The sequence below is a fragment of the Cygnus olor genome, chromosome 4, assembly GCF_009769625.2.
Source record: "Cygnus olor isolate bCygOlo1 chromosome 4, bCygOlo1.pri.v2, whole genome shotgun sequence".
Taxonomy (NCBI): domain Eukaryota; kingdom Metazoa; phylum Chordata; class Aves; order Anseriformes; family Anatidae; genus Cygnus; species Cygnus olor.
This window is the reverse complement of record NC_049172.1, coordinates 13,476,693-13,491,007: the sequence shown is the minus strand read 5'-3', so window position 1 is coordinate 13,491,007 and position 14,315 is coordinate 13,476,693. Positions and strand designations below refer to the sequence as shown.

Sequence of the window (14,315 nt, the reverse complement as noted above, 5' to 3'; positions counted from 1 at the left end):
GTAGGGACACCTTCTGCATTGTCGTTGGCTGAGACAGAAGAGGCAGTGATGCTGCTCCCAGCTTCACCCTAGCATGGTCACTCAGGGGCTTCGGGAAAGAATAGGAAAAATCACCGAATGGGCTGATCTGGCCGCACTTTACCCTACATTCACCCTAGCCCCCTTCTGAGCAGTGAGAAACAAGTAGATGGGCAATAGCCTTGCAGACTGAAAAACCATTATGTAGGCTGTAAGGAGATCATGAGCATCTTTCAGAGCTTCATGGAAAATAGTTAATTGTATTAGTATGTGAACATATGAACTGGTTTGCTCAAGTTGGTACCTAAACCTATGCCTGGCTTCAACAGGGCTCATCTGCAGGAGGAAAAACCATGGGGGACAACTACTCAAGGAACTGCTGTTGTAGCCTCCTGGGACTGAACTTGCCTTCATCCTTGCCAGTCACTGACAGATCCCCAAAGCTCTGCTCCAGCATCCAACCACCCTTTCATCTTCCCAGGCTGCCGTCCCTGCAGGCTTTCCTCCATTCATCTGCTGCCATGCTGAAAGCTGCATGCCTTAGATCTTGTGTCATATCTGCCAGCCCTGTGAGGACATCCAAGCTACCCCATGGCAATGAATGCCTCATCCCACACAACTGAATTGTACCGCTTCTGTCTGGGTATAAAGGCAATATATCCACTGTTCCTGTGCCCTGCACTCATCTCTGTGCTCAGAAAATGGGAAATTGGGCAGGCCAATGAAAAGAACGAGAGCTGAGCCTCAATAACAGTATCTAATGACAAATGAGGAAAGCACAAGGCACACCTTGATAGTCTTGTTGCACTGGGGAAGTATTAATTCAGTGATAAATTCCCTTCAAATGCTTCAGCCTGTGCTGATCAGGAGGGATGAAGGAGTGCAGAGGAGGTGGCTTGATGCAGGAAACTGAGTCCCCACTTCCAAGCCAAAGAAAAGCTCAGCTCCTTTGGCTTAGCATCTAGGGCTGAGGCAGTGTGCTCTTTGCGCCTGCAAATGCATTGCTGGAGGCACCAGGAACAGAGAAAAGCCATTGATATTTAAAAACCACAAGAAGAAAATAGGGCCTAGGGGCTTCTTTCTGGGTTCAGCTACAGACATGCTGCATAATCCTAATGAAGTGCCTTCAATGGATGGAAACGTGTGATAGGTACCCATGCGTGTCCCATATGATTTCTGTGCATAGCCACCAAAACGATGGCCCTGCAGAGGAGTGACTTTTTTTTGGAGGAGTGACGGAGGATTTTTTTCTCTGTTGCTGCTACCCAGACCCTTGCAAACGTAATTCGGTGAACTGCAGTAGCCTTTCTTCAAGGCAACTGAAGGCTCTGTTTCATCTTTGTACAGACAAAACATGAAATCACTAAACTCGGATTGCTTTTTAGCTTGAGAGTAACACTTCAAAGCAGCTCTAGAGAGAACTGTCAAAAACACCCGAGCAGTTTGTACCCCATTTCCACTCCATTTGGGTATGGATGTGCCTAGGACCCACTGCCCAAAGCATGCAGGTGCCTGAAGAAGTGAGACATTCAAACACTTAACTCCCAAACACTTCACTTCTCTATACATATGGCCTGTAGGACTTACTCTCTGATACTCCTCGTGAAATACAGATCCTTCCTTTTCATTTTAACAATTTAAATGTCATAAGTAGCCTAACTCTTGTGTTAGCAACAATTCATGTCTGACAAAAATTACTCCAGAATATTTTTTTTCCAGGTAAAATCTGTGAAACCTATCAGCGCTGCATTAATACAGTGCTATTATCTGCAACACGTTTAAAAACATCACTTAGATGAGAGAAAAGCCTTGGAACAGTCTTAGCTCAGGGGAAAATGTAGCTGCTAACTGGAAAACTGAGATTATGTTTACTAACAGTGCAAGCAAATAATAGCCGAAGCATAAATCCTTGGAAAACCTAGCCTAACACAGCCCGAGAGGCTGGAGATAAAATGGTTTCTCCAGAACTGATTGGGATAAATCCTTCCTGGTTCCTGGTGGTAACCATGGAATTCAGCCCGTTCAACTTTAACTATGCAGCTCTGATCTCTTCACAGTTAACAGGAGACTGGCACCCCCAAATTGCAACTTATCCCGACTAGGTATTTAAGGCAGGTGAGACTTTGCCACTCCTTGAAGAAATGCCCTTCTCTAATGACTAGGGAGGAAATCTGAATAATGTCTTAGTTGGGGGCTTAACTTTCAAATACCTGAAGTTAAAAAGTTGATCTTCAGTAGCTGTATTATCCCTATAACTCTGCAAATCTTACCTTCCTTCCCTTGAGTTTCTTCACAACCCAGATGATGGATAGTGGATGGCCTACCAATCCACAGAAATACCTAATCCATTTTCGAATCTTAAAAAAGCCCTGACATTACCTTGGGGCAAAGACTTCTTAAGGTTAATTACACATCATGTAAAACTCTTTCAAAATCTTATTTAAGTTAGATGTCTTTCATTTTCCCTAAGCACTTTCGTTGTAATTTATGAGAAAGGATTGTTCATATTACTTCCTACGTTCCAGTGATATTTCCAGATCAATACAGATTTTTAAAGTTGCTAATATTAGCTGCTTATGTCCTTGTTTGGATGCTTAAGAAATTTCAAAACTAATGCATCCTGGGTTGTTTTCAACACACAGACAAGACAGAAGCTTGGAAGTTTCCTTCGAGCTGCCTGTCTTTTTAAAACCCCAGCATGTACCTTTTTGACACAAGGTGACCGAACTGCCAGAATATACACAGACAGCTCAATACAGGGGCACAGATAATCTGTAAGTTATATATTACAGTGCAAACCACTTCCACATAGGTAGTTTGGCATCACTCTGGATTATTAAAGCCTTCATTTTTTGGAAGCAGGAACAGTAAGGCAAGAATTTACCTTTACATTCATCTTAAAAAGCTGATGAATTGACAATGCCTGTTATCAAAAAGCAGCTATGCAACTCTCATTTAAAAGAATAATGACTGTTCTTCGTACATTTTGAAGAGTTTTTTTTTTCTATTTAAAAAGTGTAGTTTTTAGCCACATTTACTGTAAAACTATACCTCTAATAAAACCTGCGTAATCGATCGACTTCACATGTTACCATCTTACTCAGCCCTTTATGGTTTAACTTCATCTAACTCTATCTTATCAGTCTTTTCATAAATTGAAGTATTTTCCCGTATCTCTGGTATCAGCAAAAGGCCTGAATGGAGTAAGCATGTGGACTCAGAGCTCGGGCCCCAAAATACATGGTTTGGCTCACAAGCAAAAAATGCCAAAGTGAATGCACAGTGAACAGGACCTTTAGTAGCTGTTATGAGTGATGAAACCCAAATAAAAATAGATGGATGATGCGTACCCTCTAGCACATTCAGAAAGACCCATGGAATTCATTTTAATATGGCACAAATAGAGTACAGAGACAGATGTTTCCTGCAGAAAAGCATGAGAGACACAAAATAAAGCGTGCTATTGTGCCTCCCCACTGTCTGCCAATATGAGGCAATAGGGAGGTTTGTTTGTTTTTTCCTTTTTTTCTATTTTTAATTTCAAGGATTACAAACGATTGATTTATTGAACTTCTGAAAATCTACAGGAAGTAGCTGGAAAGCCCAGAACTGCCCTCATAAAGCAAACGAGTTCATCGCTAATTAGTGGAGGAGCATCTTCACGTTGAGAAAAATCAATAGCAAGCAATAAAGGAGTGCTTAAAGGATCTGTCTTCACATTTGGTGACAAAGTTACCACGTAAGTGGCATGAAGCCAAATCTTTTCCTAAGTACCTTCCTTAGGCTGCTGCTGTAGGCTTCCCTGACATCACACAGGCTTCCAAGAAATAATCTCCAGGTCTCATCTTTTGGCTGCTTCCCCGTCTTTGACAACAAGTCTCCATCCTCCATTTTCCCCCAGCCCACTAGTGCTCGTTTGTGGGTCTTGCTCTCAAGGAAGACTGACTTGTTTGTGAAAAGAGCCATGTGCCTTTCAGCTTCATTTGCAGAAGAAACCCCTGGCTTTACGTTCCTTGGAAATCTGTAAAGGTCAGGGTCCTACCTCCTGGCAGAAGGGAGATGCCAGGCAACTCCTGCAGGCTACAAATCCTTTCACCCTTCCTAGGGAAGTGATGATGAGCACATAAGGGCTGTGTGATCAGAGATGGACCCTCCACGGCACGTGTGGCCACCAGACATCCCATCTGCACTGGGGATGTGCCACCAGTAGCTCTGAAGATTTTATCCGGACAAATGAACCCAAATTTCCCTTGGCCCTGCATGATTTGGGGTGGCCTATGTCTGCTTTTCTCTGTCAAAGGCAGAAGTATCACCCTTTTCCCACTCAGCTTTCCTGGGGAAGTCATGGCCTGCTTTCTGAGATTTGTTCTTAATTATTGCAATTGGAAAGAGCAATTCTGTTAAGCTCGCCTAATTTTCTGTAAGTAATTAATTACCCTCTGAATTGCCTTCCCTGTTTATTTCCTTCCTCCTAGCTTTGCAAAGGCATGCCATGATTATTCAAAACACGCTAATGTGTAACCACATATCTGATTGTTTCCACACGATCCAGATTCTGCACAGCCTTCAGACACATTTGTATTTCACAAACAGCACCAGCAGGACTTGCTGACAAAATACTTAAAATGTATGGCCTTTTGAAACAATAATCTTGATTTATGTGTTCACAGAAAGACCTTAAGTATTTAATATCTTCCAGAACACACTCTCAGATCAATAACCACTGATTGATTTTTTTTTTTCCAAATTCTGGGAGGATGACACGTGTCAGTGGAAAGATTAGTGCTTTCCAATCACCGTGCAACATTAACACAGCCATCACAAAAGCCACAGATAAAGAAGCAAAACCCAAAGCCCAAACAGTCAGATATTAACCAAACCATGCTGTAAAAAACTGAGACAGCAACAAAAAAAATCCGATGCTTCAATCGACATTAGTGGGCAAGAAAGGCACATGGAAATACAATCTCAGATGGTTTTTCAGCATAAGCAGGGTTTCTGTCTCCAGGGTGCTCACACACTCCACGCCCTGACAAAATATAAATGTGTTATATCTTCTCTTGGTAGGAAGCTCGTAAATACTTCATTCTGTGATTCTCTAAGTGATTCTTCTGGGTTTGTTTTAGGCTGCCTGCTCAAAGTTTGCCATGGAGAGATGCAGATGAAGGCTATATAGAAATACCACTGAGGTAACCAGGGATCTACAAAGCATGGAGTTTTCTTGCCCAAGAGCCAGGAAGACAAGAAGCCAACCATTGGGCTGATGAAGGCATGGTATTAATGGATAAGAGCTCTCAAAGCCATATTGGAAAAAAAGATCATAGCCTGAGCTCCTAAACTTTGTGTGGTGGTAGGTTTTCTAAGGGAGATAAAAACCTATGCCTTGTTTTCAGAAGCACGCAGATCATTCAGATCATTTGACCATGCTTACAAAAAAAACCACAAAAAAAACAAAAAGGGTAAAGTCTTCCAGTGACAGAGAATGGGGGCTCTGGTTGTTCCCTGGTATCACGTTATTCTTCCCCACAGAGGAAATCAAAGGATGATTCCTCCCTGAGAGGCACCCCTGGAGCTGCTGTGCTCCCAGCCTGCTGTCCCCAGAAGTTAAAGAGTCCAAAACTGCAGCATACAGCACAGCTGGCAGGGAAGCAGAGATTTTCAATGCAACCTTCTTGAACAGCCCACTCAGGTTGTCTTGTTACTTTGTTAGTAGGGCCATACAAAAATTTTAACAGCCTGTTTTTACAGGCACTGCTGTATTATTTAACACGCTAAGTTATAGGTAATGCACCAGTCAGGGTTTCAGGTCACGTTTAACAAAGGTTCACTGTGGCTCCTGTAACTGTTTGTATTCTGTAGCTTGTGTTTCAAACCCTTTGTACCTTGTCCTTTCCACCACTCCAGCCAACACACACACCTCCTAACATCTGCACAGGGTTCAGTGTGGATGCACGTAACCCCCTCTCCCTGCATACTGCCCCGGCTGCTGTCTTCACGACCTCCTTTCTGTCAGTTTGCACATACCCTCAGCTCTTTCTTTGATGGGGATCGAGAATGCTGAACACACAGGATTGGGCCTTCTGCATCCACTACAACACCCAGGTGCTGTGCTGGGCGTGCTCCCAAGGGCTGGAGCCTTACGCAGTGCTGCATCCTCGCTGCGCACTCCCAGGCAGCTGCAAACCCAGACATAATGAAAGATTAAAGTGCTCTGAAAGTCCAGCCCCCTGTATGAATCCAATGGGATATTCAATTCCAGAGCCTTTGGCATCACAAACTATATCCAAGTTATAGTGTCTTAAAAATAAAATAAAAAATCCAGAAACTGATAGGTGAATCGACTAAATCTCAATAGAAAAAATACGAAATAATCCTTGCTGTCTCCCTAGTTTCACTTGTTTTTAAAATGGCTAAAAGCACAAATTAATCTTTCTTTAGTAAAAGGATACCCTCCACAAATGATTTGTCTGCACCAGTAATGTAAGCTCTTCCTACCACAGGATAAGGAATCCTGCATTTTCAAAAATCTAGCTCGCTCCTCACTGCACCAAACCCAGGATGTTTACTTTTTCTGCATTTCAATCAGCTGGGTAAATAAAATGAGATTGGTAAACCTCTGTTCCTGCCAGCACAATACTGCTGTGTTAAATCAAAGATTTCATTCTGCAGATGTTTTTTTGGAAGTTCTATTTAACCTTTAGTTTAAATTTTATACCTAACTCTCGAGGAGTTTTTTATGACTTAAGAAGAACTGCAGGACTGTAACAACAAGCTAATCTGGGGGATGGAATTAGTCATGTCTCTTTAAATAAAATACATATGTTGAGAAGCAAGAAAATGAGCAGATAATCACTTACACCCATACAACATATGGGGAGAGCAGGATATGGAAATGGTTTGTAAAGTTGAAAAGGAGGCACATTTTGGAAAAGGGGCTTCTCGTTTTTTGCGTCTGATGCTGTAGTACACCTGACCATAATTCCCAGCATGACAGACTTTGTCTACAGCATGTAACTTCCCTCACCCCTCGCCTCCCTGTGCTTGGGCCAAGCTCCCTAAAAGAGCCCAGATTTGGCTATGTGAGGTTTTATATAGCAATATTAAATGTTGAGTCTTTGCATTTGGCTCCTGATTTTTGCTTTTAGGTCGCACATTCTCAGATTTATTTCTGTAAGCCTGTGAGCAAGAGACTCCTATGGAAAAAAAAAAAAAAAAAAAGAAAAAAAATTAGAGGAACATGGTGTGAGTCTTGTTTAATTTGGGAGCTGAGGCTCTAAGAAAAAAAAAAAAAAAAAAAAGGTCTACCAACTCAAGGTTTGCTGTAAACCCCAAATGGTATTGACAGTGAAGCTGTATACCCTCCTCATTGTCGTTAGCTCTTACTAGAGCTCTGTGCTTCCGAAAATCAGGCTTGAATACGCTGCAAAGGGGTGCCCTGTGAGTCACGGAGGCCAAATTCCTGCTTTAGACACTCAGCATTGGTGTCTTCCTCTCTGAATAACACGCATCCTCAAGCAGGACAGTGTAGCAGGTTAACCTGCTTTTCTCTGTGCTTGTGGACACAGACGAATGGGTATTTCCCCTCTCCCAGCACCTCCTCCTGAGCTTGGTTCTCAATGATGAAGCCTATGACAGCCCACGGCGCTACTGGCTGCATTTCCTCGGAGGACAATTAGCAGATGAGAAACGTGGCCTTTCACTGTGGAGTAAGTTCAAGAGAGAAAATAATTACTGAAGTTAGCTGAGACCATTCAGCTTTCTTCGAGTCAGAAACCAAGGAGAGCATATACTTTTTTATTTATCCATTAAATCAGGGCCGTGTGCCTTGAGCCGCAGACCATTTGAGGCTCCCATGGCAGCTGGTGAGCCTGGGGAGGCTCATTTTGGTTACCTGGAGGCTAGGGGGGTGGGATTGATTTCTGAAGTGCTGGACATTTCTGCATCATCCACGTTAATAGGATTTCAGCATGTGTTCTTGTGAATCCAGCCACAATACCAGAAAACATTCTTTCCTGCGTGTTCAGAATAAATACATTTTGAAGGAAATTTCGCTTTTTTGATGGAGTGCTTATCCTATTGTTGAAGAAGAAGAGATGGGAGCACGTTTACACAAGAGGGAAGAAAACTGCAAGAAGAGCACAGCGATTAATGCCAGGATTAAACTATCACAAAGCCCCTAATTAATACTGACTCTTTCGAAACAAAAGGAGCTACCAGCTAAGAGTCTGGATATCCCTGTCTGAAAGAGAGACAGAAAATTGCATTTCCTGGATGATTTTGGGGCAGGTTTCTATTGCACTGGACAAGCCTTTCATACAAGCCCAGGACTACAGCCCGACACACTCTTCTTTGAAAAGGTCCCCACAAGTTTTCCTTTCTAAAGAGCATACTGGTGGCCTCAGCACAAGCCAAGCTATATCATGGCTAAAACAACAATGCACCCACCTAAGTAAGACAAAAGAGGAGGGAGCTGACAAAGCCCTCTGCTGCCTGCCTTCTTTTCAGTGGGTTTGTAACTGTGCTCAGCAGCTAAAGCCCACGTGTCACCCTTCTAAAGTAAATACAGTAAAATCTCACTGCCACATACTGCAGTGCAGAAGGACGTCAGGAAGGCTCGTGTAGCTGTGGGAAACACTAACAAACCTCACCGCAGCAAGGCAGCAGGGGGAAGAGGGAAAAGCGTCTGCGGGAGCTTCAAAGGGAAGATTGCATCTGTAAGGAACAGCAAGAGTGGCTTCTGGCCTCTGCTAGGAGAAAGCAGGTTTCGCTCTCTCCCCTCTGGGCATTTGGAGATCAGCTGGGATTCCTGTGTAATTCCAGGCATGGCAGTGTCCCAGCCACACTGATGAATTCTTCTAAGCTGCCTACAGGACCTGCCCTTTATTAACTAAATAACTGCTCTCCCTACCCAATTTTCTACCAGTTTGCCATTTCGTTAATTAGCAAGCCCTATACTGTGCACCACGCAGCAGAGAGAGGACCTCAGATTTCAGCAGACATGGTGAAGACCATGTCTGGATCAGTGTAGCCCATCTTTTTTTTTGTTCCTTTACTAAAACCCTAATGACGACTCTAATGAGCAGTATTTAAACGGCTGCAGAACAAGGCTTTCACTCATCCTGCATTTTGCACAGAGAATGGGGTTAAGACTTAGGAGACATGCGGATGCTTTGTCGTGTTGCAGCATCTGCTCCAGGTCGGATGAAAACCTGACGTGTGAGGACCTAGTCCAGCAAGTTACGTGCCTTTGCACCCAGAAAGGATTTGATGGATGGAAAGCTTAAGAACCGTGCTGGACTAGTTCACATACAGATGCATTCTCCTTTGTCACATAAGGCTTCTTAGAGGAATGTGAATATAAAAAAGATGCAGTGTACTCCCGTCCCCGACAGTCTGAGACATTTCACACATCTAACATCTACCTGGCACAATGGCAAAGTGTGAAGGAAAGGCTTTGAGCTACTTGACTCCAGAAATCATTCTACACAGCAGCAACCTCCGGTAAAACAGCCTCACAGCTGGTCTAAAGTATTCCAGCTGGTAACATGACTTCACGAGGAGCCATCTGCTAGCAAGGGTGCATCAACACCGTACCGACATGCCTACAGTCTCCACCTCGCAGGCTATAGATGCAAGCGGCACAGCAGGCTCTCACCATCCAGAAAGCTGGCATGTCCCTGGCTTGGAAGAACTGCCTTCCTATCAGCAACACGCTTTCCTTGTAGGTTCGGAAGAGCTGCAGGAACTAAAACGCCAAAACAACACGTTGCCAGATACCTGTGTTGATGGTGGATCAGTTTGTGTTCATGAGCAACCTCGTGGACCATTCACATCCCAGCTACACTCTCAGATGGGCCACAAGTGAGACACAAATGATGCTGACAGAGCTACCAAAGCCTAAAGGATCCTCTCCGCTATCCATTTCAGCTAACCTGTGTTTGCCGACAAGCCACAAAGAGTAGAAAGAGTGATGGCCACAGTGGGCCTTGACCTTAGCACACTGGCAGACTAAAACAACTCCAACCTAGAAACGGCCATTGGAAAAGGCTGGGAGGAAATCTTCCCTCCCACTCAGCATCTGAGGAGGCAGGGTCAAAAGCTACGTGCAGCATCCATGCATGCAGCCTTTTCGGTGTCCTCTGCACTGCTTCATACAGAAGTGATCTTTAAAAGACAGAAGAGATCCCTACCCAGGGCAAGCTCTTAACATTTCTGTTTAAATGCATTGAAGGCAGAAATCAAACCCTTCTGTTTCAAAAGATCCTGTTGACAGTACCTGTCGTGAAATGGCATCTAGTCTGCCCTCCTGGTGTCAGCAGCTGGCACAGAAACCCTTGCAAAGCTGAACAGCACATACACAAGCTCACATCTCCCCACCACACGGGAATGTTTGATATGGAAATACAAACAAAATAAAGCCTCTCCCTCCGAAAATGCAACCCTGCCACGAGAAACCACATGGCTGCAAAGCAGGACTGGAGCAGGAACCTCACTTTTAGAGGGTACAACCCCCTGAATTGGCTCAACACCCACTTGACACACGCAGGATGCTCTCCTAGTGGAGAAGTACTAACTGTGCCTACCCAACAACAGATTTGTCCTTCCCCAAAGTGCTGGGCTAAGCTGGAAAAGTTAATGTGGGTAAAAAGTAAACCAGCTATTTACTCGTTGAATCTCTTGCTGGGTAACCCCTAGGTACCCAGCGCTCCACTGCAGGAATGTCAGATTCTCCCATGCTGGCACAATAATACAGAGCCTGTTCCTGAAGGTTAGGGAAGTTTATTTTTACAACTTTGCACAGTGCCTACAAATCTTTCAGCTGCACAGCATCTGGTTCAGGCACTGCCCTTTGAATGGCTTTTCTGTTGGTGCAGTAATTAAAGGTATCCCAGGTGACACCTGATCCCTTATCAAGTTCATTAATTTAAGTGGAGTTATTTGGCTCTCTATTTTCTATACTTCATAATGTATTTCTAACCTTTAAAGTGACATAGGCAAGCACCAGATTGCAGGAGCTCTTATTAACAGCCTATTAAAATATTTTATGGCCTTTATTTTTACATTGCCACAGGGAATCAAGTATTTTGCTGTTGTTGAACTGGCTCAGGATTTATGTTGCGAGAGCTTCGCCACAGCCCTACACAGAGCAGTGCTAGGAAATGAACTGGGAGAACAAACTCCCATTCAGCTCCCCGTGTGCCGTAAAGCTGTCAAATGCAGATCACAGCAAGGGGCCCTCCAATCCAGGCCCTAGGTTTGGTTTGTTCTTTTTTTAACACAAACTGACAAGACAAGATCCAATGCTCTGGAACCACACTGAGAGCCACTGAAGTCAACGTGCATATAGAGAAAGAGATCTGGGTATATTTTGACCAACCCTGTAAAGCCACAGAGGTAAGCTCAGAAAGGCTCTTTCTGGTCACTTCTAAAAAGATTTAGGAAGATCTTGTTCTTACCTAGAACAAGACTATGATCCTACCTAAAGGATTTCTGGAGATGGTGAGTCCCTCACATCTCTAGGAAAGCTATCTCAAAAAGGTAAATTCCCCTCTCTGTTAAAAATCTGCACCTTCCCCTAACTCAAGTATATCCAATATTGCGATAACACATAACTTTGATTTAGAAACTTAAACATCTAATTTCTGCTTAGGTTTTCATAAATTGCAATCAAGTCACTTCTGAAAATCTTGTTTTGATAAACTTCGGCTGAGCTTGGGGTCCTCCTGAGTTTACTTTATGTTCTCTCTTTTTTTTTTTTTTTTAAACAAAAAATCATTTGTAATGAAGCAAAATGTTTGGAAGGCTATCAGCAACATACTTTAAAGAGTTTTAATTGCTTGTGTTTTCAAAATGTTTTAATGAAGTCAAATCACGAATAGACACTCATCTGCCAAAGAACCTATAAAATATTTTACAATGACATGGTAATTGACATAACTGGTTGTATAGATTCCTGGCATTTTAAACAAAGATACTACAGATTAGCACAAGCAAGATTATTCAGTAGGCAATTATTATCTCTGCTTTAATTATAAGGGTTTTGGTATTTTTTTTTAGTTGATTTTTCCCCCAATTTTTAATCTAAATGTCATCCTGAATGGCTTTCTAGACAGATTTTGTGTGGGTAACCTTAGAAAGACTGTTTCAGCACACAACCCCATAGCACTAATGCATGACGAGTAGTCATGTTGCAAGTCCCAAGTGTTATTAAATGGACCATTCCTTTAGCGCCTCATCCAAGCCTGTCTGAAACGAATGAAAGACTGTCATGCTGGGCTCAGTCCTGGACATCCAGGAGGGACTGCTCCTCCAGTTTTGTCTTACAGCTGGGTGACGGCAGGAGAAACAGCGACACACCACAGAGCAGCCTGCCCACAAGCCGGGCAGGGACAGGTACGGCAGATGAACATCCCGCAGGTCCCTGAACTCACAAAATCACAGACTCACTTAGCTGTGCCTGCATGCTTGCAAGACCAGGTCTCCTGCATTTGTAAGGGAGCTGGTCCCATTTCCTTCCAGCCCTCCAGCAAGAATCTGAGCCTAAGATATAAAAACTTCACCCCAAAGACCATGCCGTGGCATGGTATGCCAGTGGCACAGTGAGCCTTGCCTGCTGGGGAGCTTTTCAAGGGGAAACCGATCTACTTTGAATTAAAGCAACATCTGCAAGAGCAGCTCAGCATTAACAACAATAACTTGCTGAGAATCGTCTTGCAACTGTGCTATTCAGTCATTTCCTATCGAGCTCCCCTCTCGCCTCTTCTCCTGCTCCTGTCATGGAAGAGAAGGGACAACCAACTTCCAGCAGCATTATTGCACAACACGCTTCTTTCCTGGATGTGCACTAAAGCACTGACACCAACAATTTCCTCCTGAAGTTCATTAGATGGTTTTCTTAATTAGCCGGCTCCCCATCTTATCACACGCTGCACCTGAAATCCCAGTCATATTTTTGAAGCAAGTAATTAAAGCCAGAAGTACTTGGATAAACAGGCACTGGCAGAAACTAATATTCTATCAATATAATGAGGCAGCTTGCTAGACAGTAAGATGCCCTGGCTCAGACATCATCCAAGTCAAGGGCAAAACATGCCTAGGATGGCAAGTGCATCCTCTGCTGTGGGCACCCCCAGGTAAACCCTGGTAGCTTTGCTGAAACTAATCAGGTTGTGCGGAGAATTTGGGTCATTAAATCTGTCAGTGGCCAAAATAAACAGAAAAGAAGCAAGGCTGTGCTCACAGTGCAGAGAAATAGTAATGATCAATAGTTTCAACACCTTCCCTGTAGAAACTGCAATAATTACCTGGTAATTATTGGGCACAATTTCCTCTTATGTAAAGGGAATAGGAGGTTACCTACTTCAAGGACAGCAAATGTAACTTTGCTTCCTTCATGCAAAATTGAATGGAAAATGCCACCACAGGCACTGACTGAACACTAATGCAAGCTGAGTCACTTCAAAGACAGTCCTTCATCATCAGCCACTTGTTGGTATCCATTAGAAACCACTCTGCAGCGCTGTAATCCAGTCTATTGCCCCTTATTATCATTGCTGTCAGCAGAGTTGATTCCCCTGTATGCCTTCAGAGAAGAACAGGGGTATAAACAGCAAAAGAAAGAAAGAGGCAGAGAGAAAGAAAAAAAGACAACCACTTACTTGATATTGTCAAGACATCCAGATTCGGGTTTCAGTATGGCAGTATGATGAAACATTTTATAGAGAGCAATCCCAAGGAAGATTACATTAAGCTGCAAAAGAGAGAAGGGAAAAAAAATGGTTACATGACACGGCAGAACGTGATGGGGAGAAAGTCAGTCTCTCCTCTGTAACAGATGAGTTGCGTTAGAAAATTAGCTCTCACTACAGTTTTATACAGACTGAATCACAGAAAATTGCCAAGCGTTTTATAAGGTGACCTGGCCTGTAGAGTGCGGAGCAGCGATGCCACAGCTTTACTAAAGCTGTGGTGCCAGGTGTGTTACTGATATAGGGCTGGTTCCAACATCAACTGTAGTGCTTCAAATGACGTTATAGAAAATGAAAAGCAGTTGCTCTAATGGCTCGTCTGTGTCTGGGAGGTGTAGTGTTGCAAAAAGTCACTCAAAGCTTCTTGCTTAGCTAGCCCCATAGAAATCAAACCCAATAAAACCATCTTTTTCTGTGAATTTCTGTGACTTTATCTTTTAAATATGTTCTAATAGGGGAGATGGGCAGGGAAATTGCTATTGTTGATGATGCTTAGCACAATTCAAAGTTGAAAAAAAACAGTTTGATTTGTTCAGTAAAAGACATGAT

The 14,315-nt window shown here is 43.3% G+C and overlaps 1 protein-coding gene across 1 annotated transcript in view; it reads right to left on the bottom strand.

The window, feature by feature from the left end:
* ADGRL3 (adhesion G protein-coupled receptor L3) overlaps positions 1-14,315 on the bottom strand; it is a 525,203-nt gene that overhangs the window by 34,002 nt on the left and 476,886 nt on the right. The window contains 1 exon segment of the mRNA XM_040555050.1: positions 13,677-13,768. Coding sequence (XP_040410984.1) covers positions 13,677-13,768 — 92 coding nt within the window.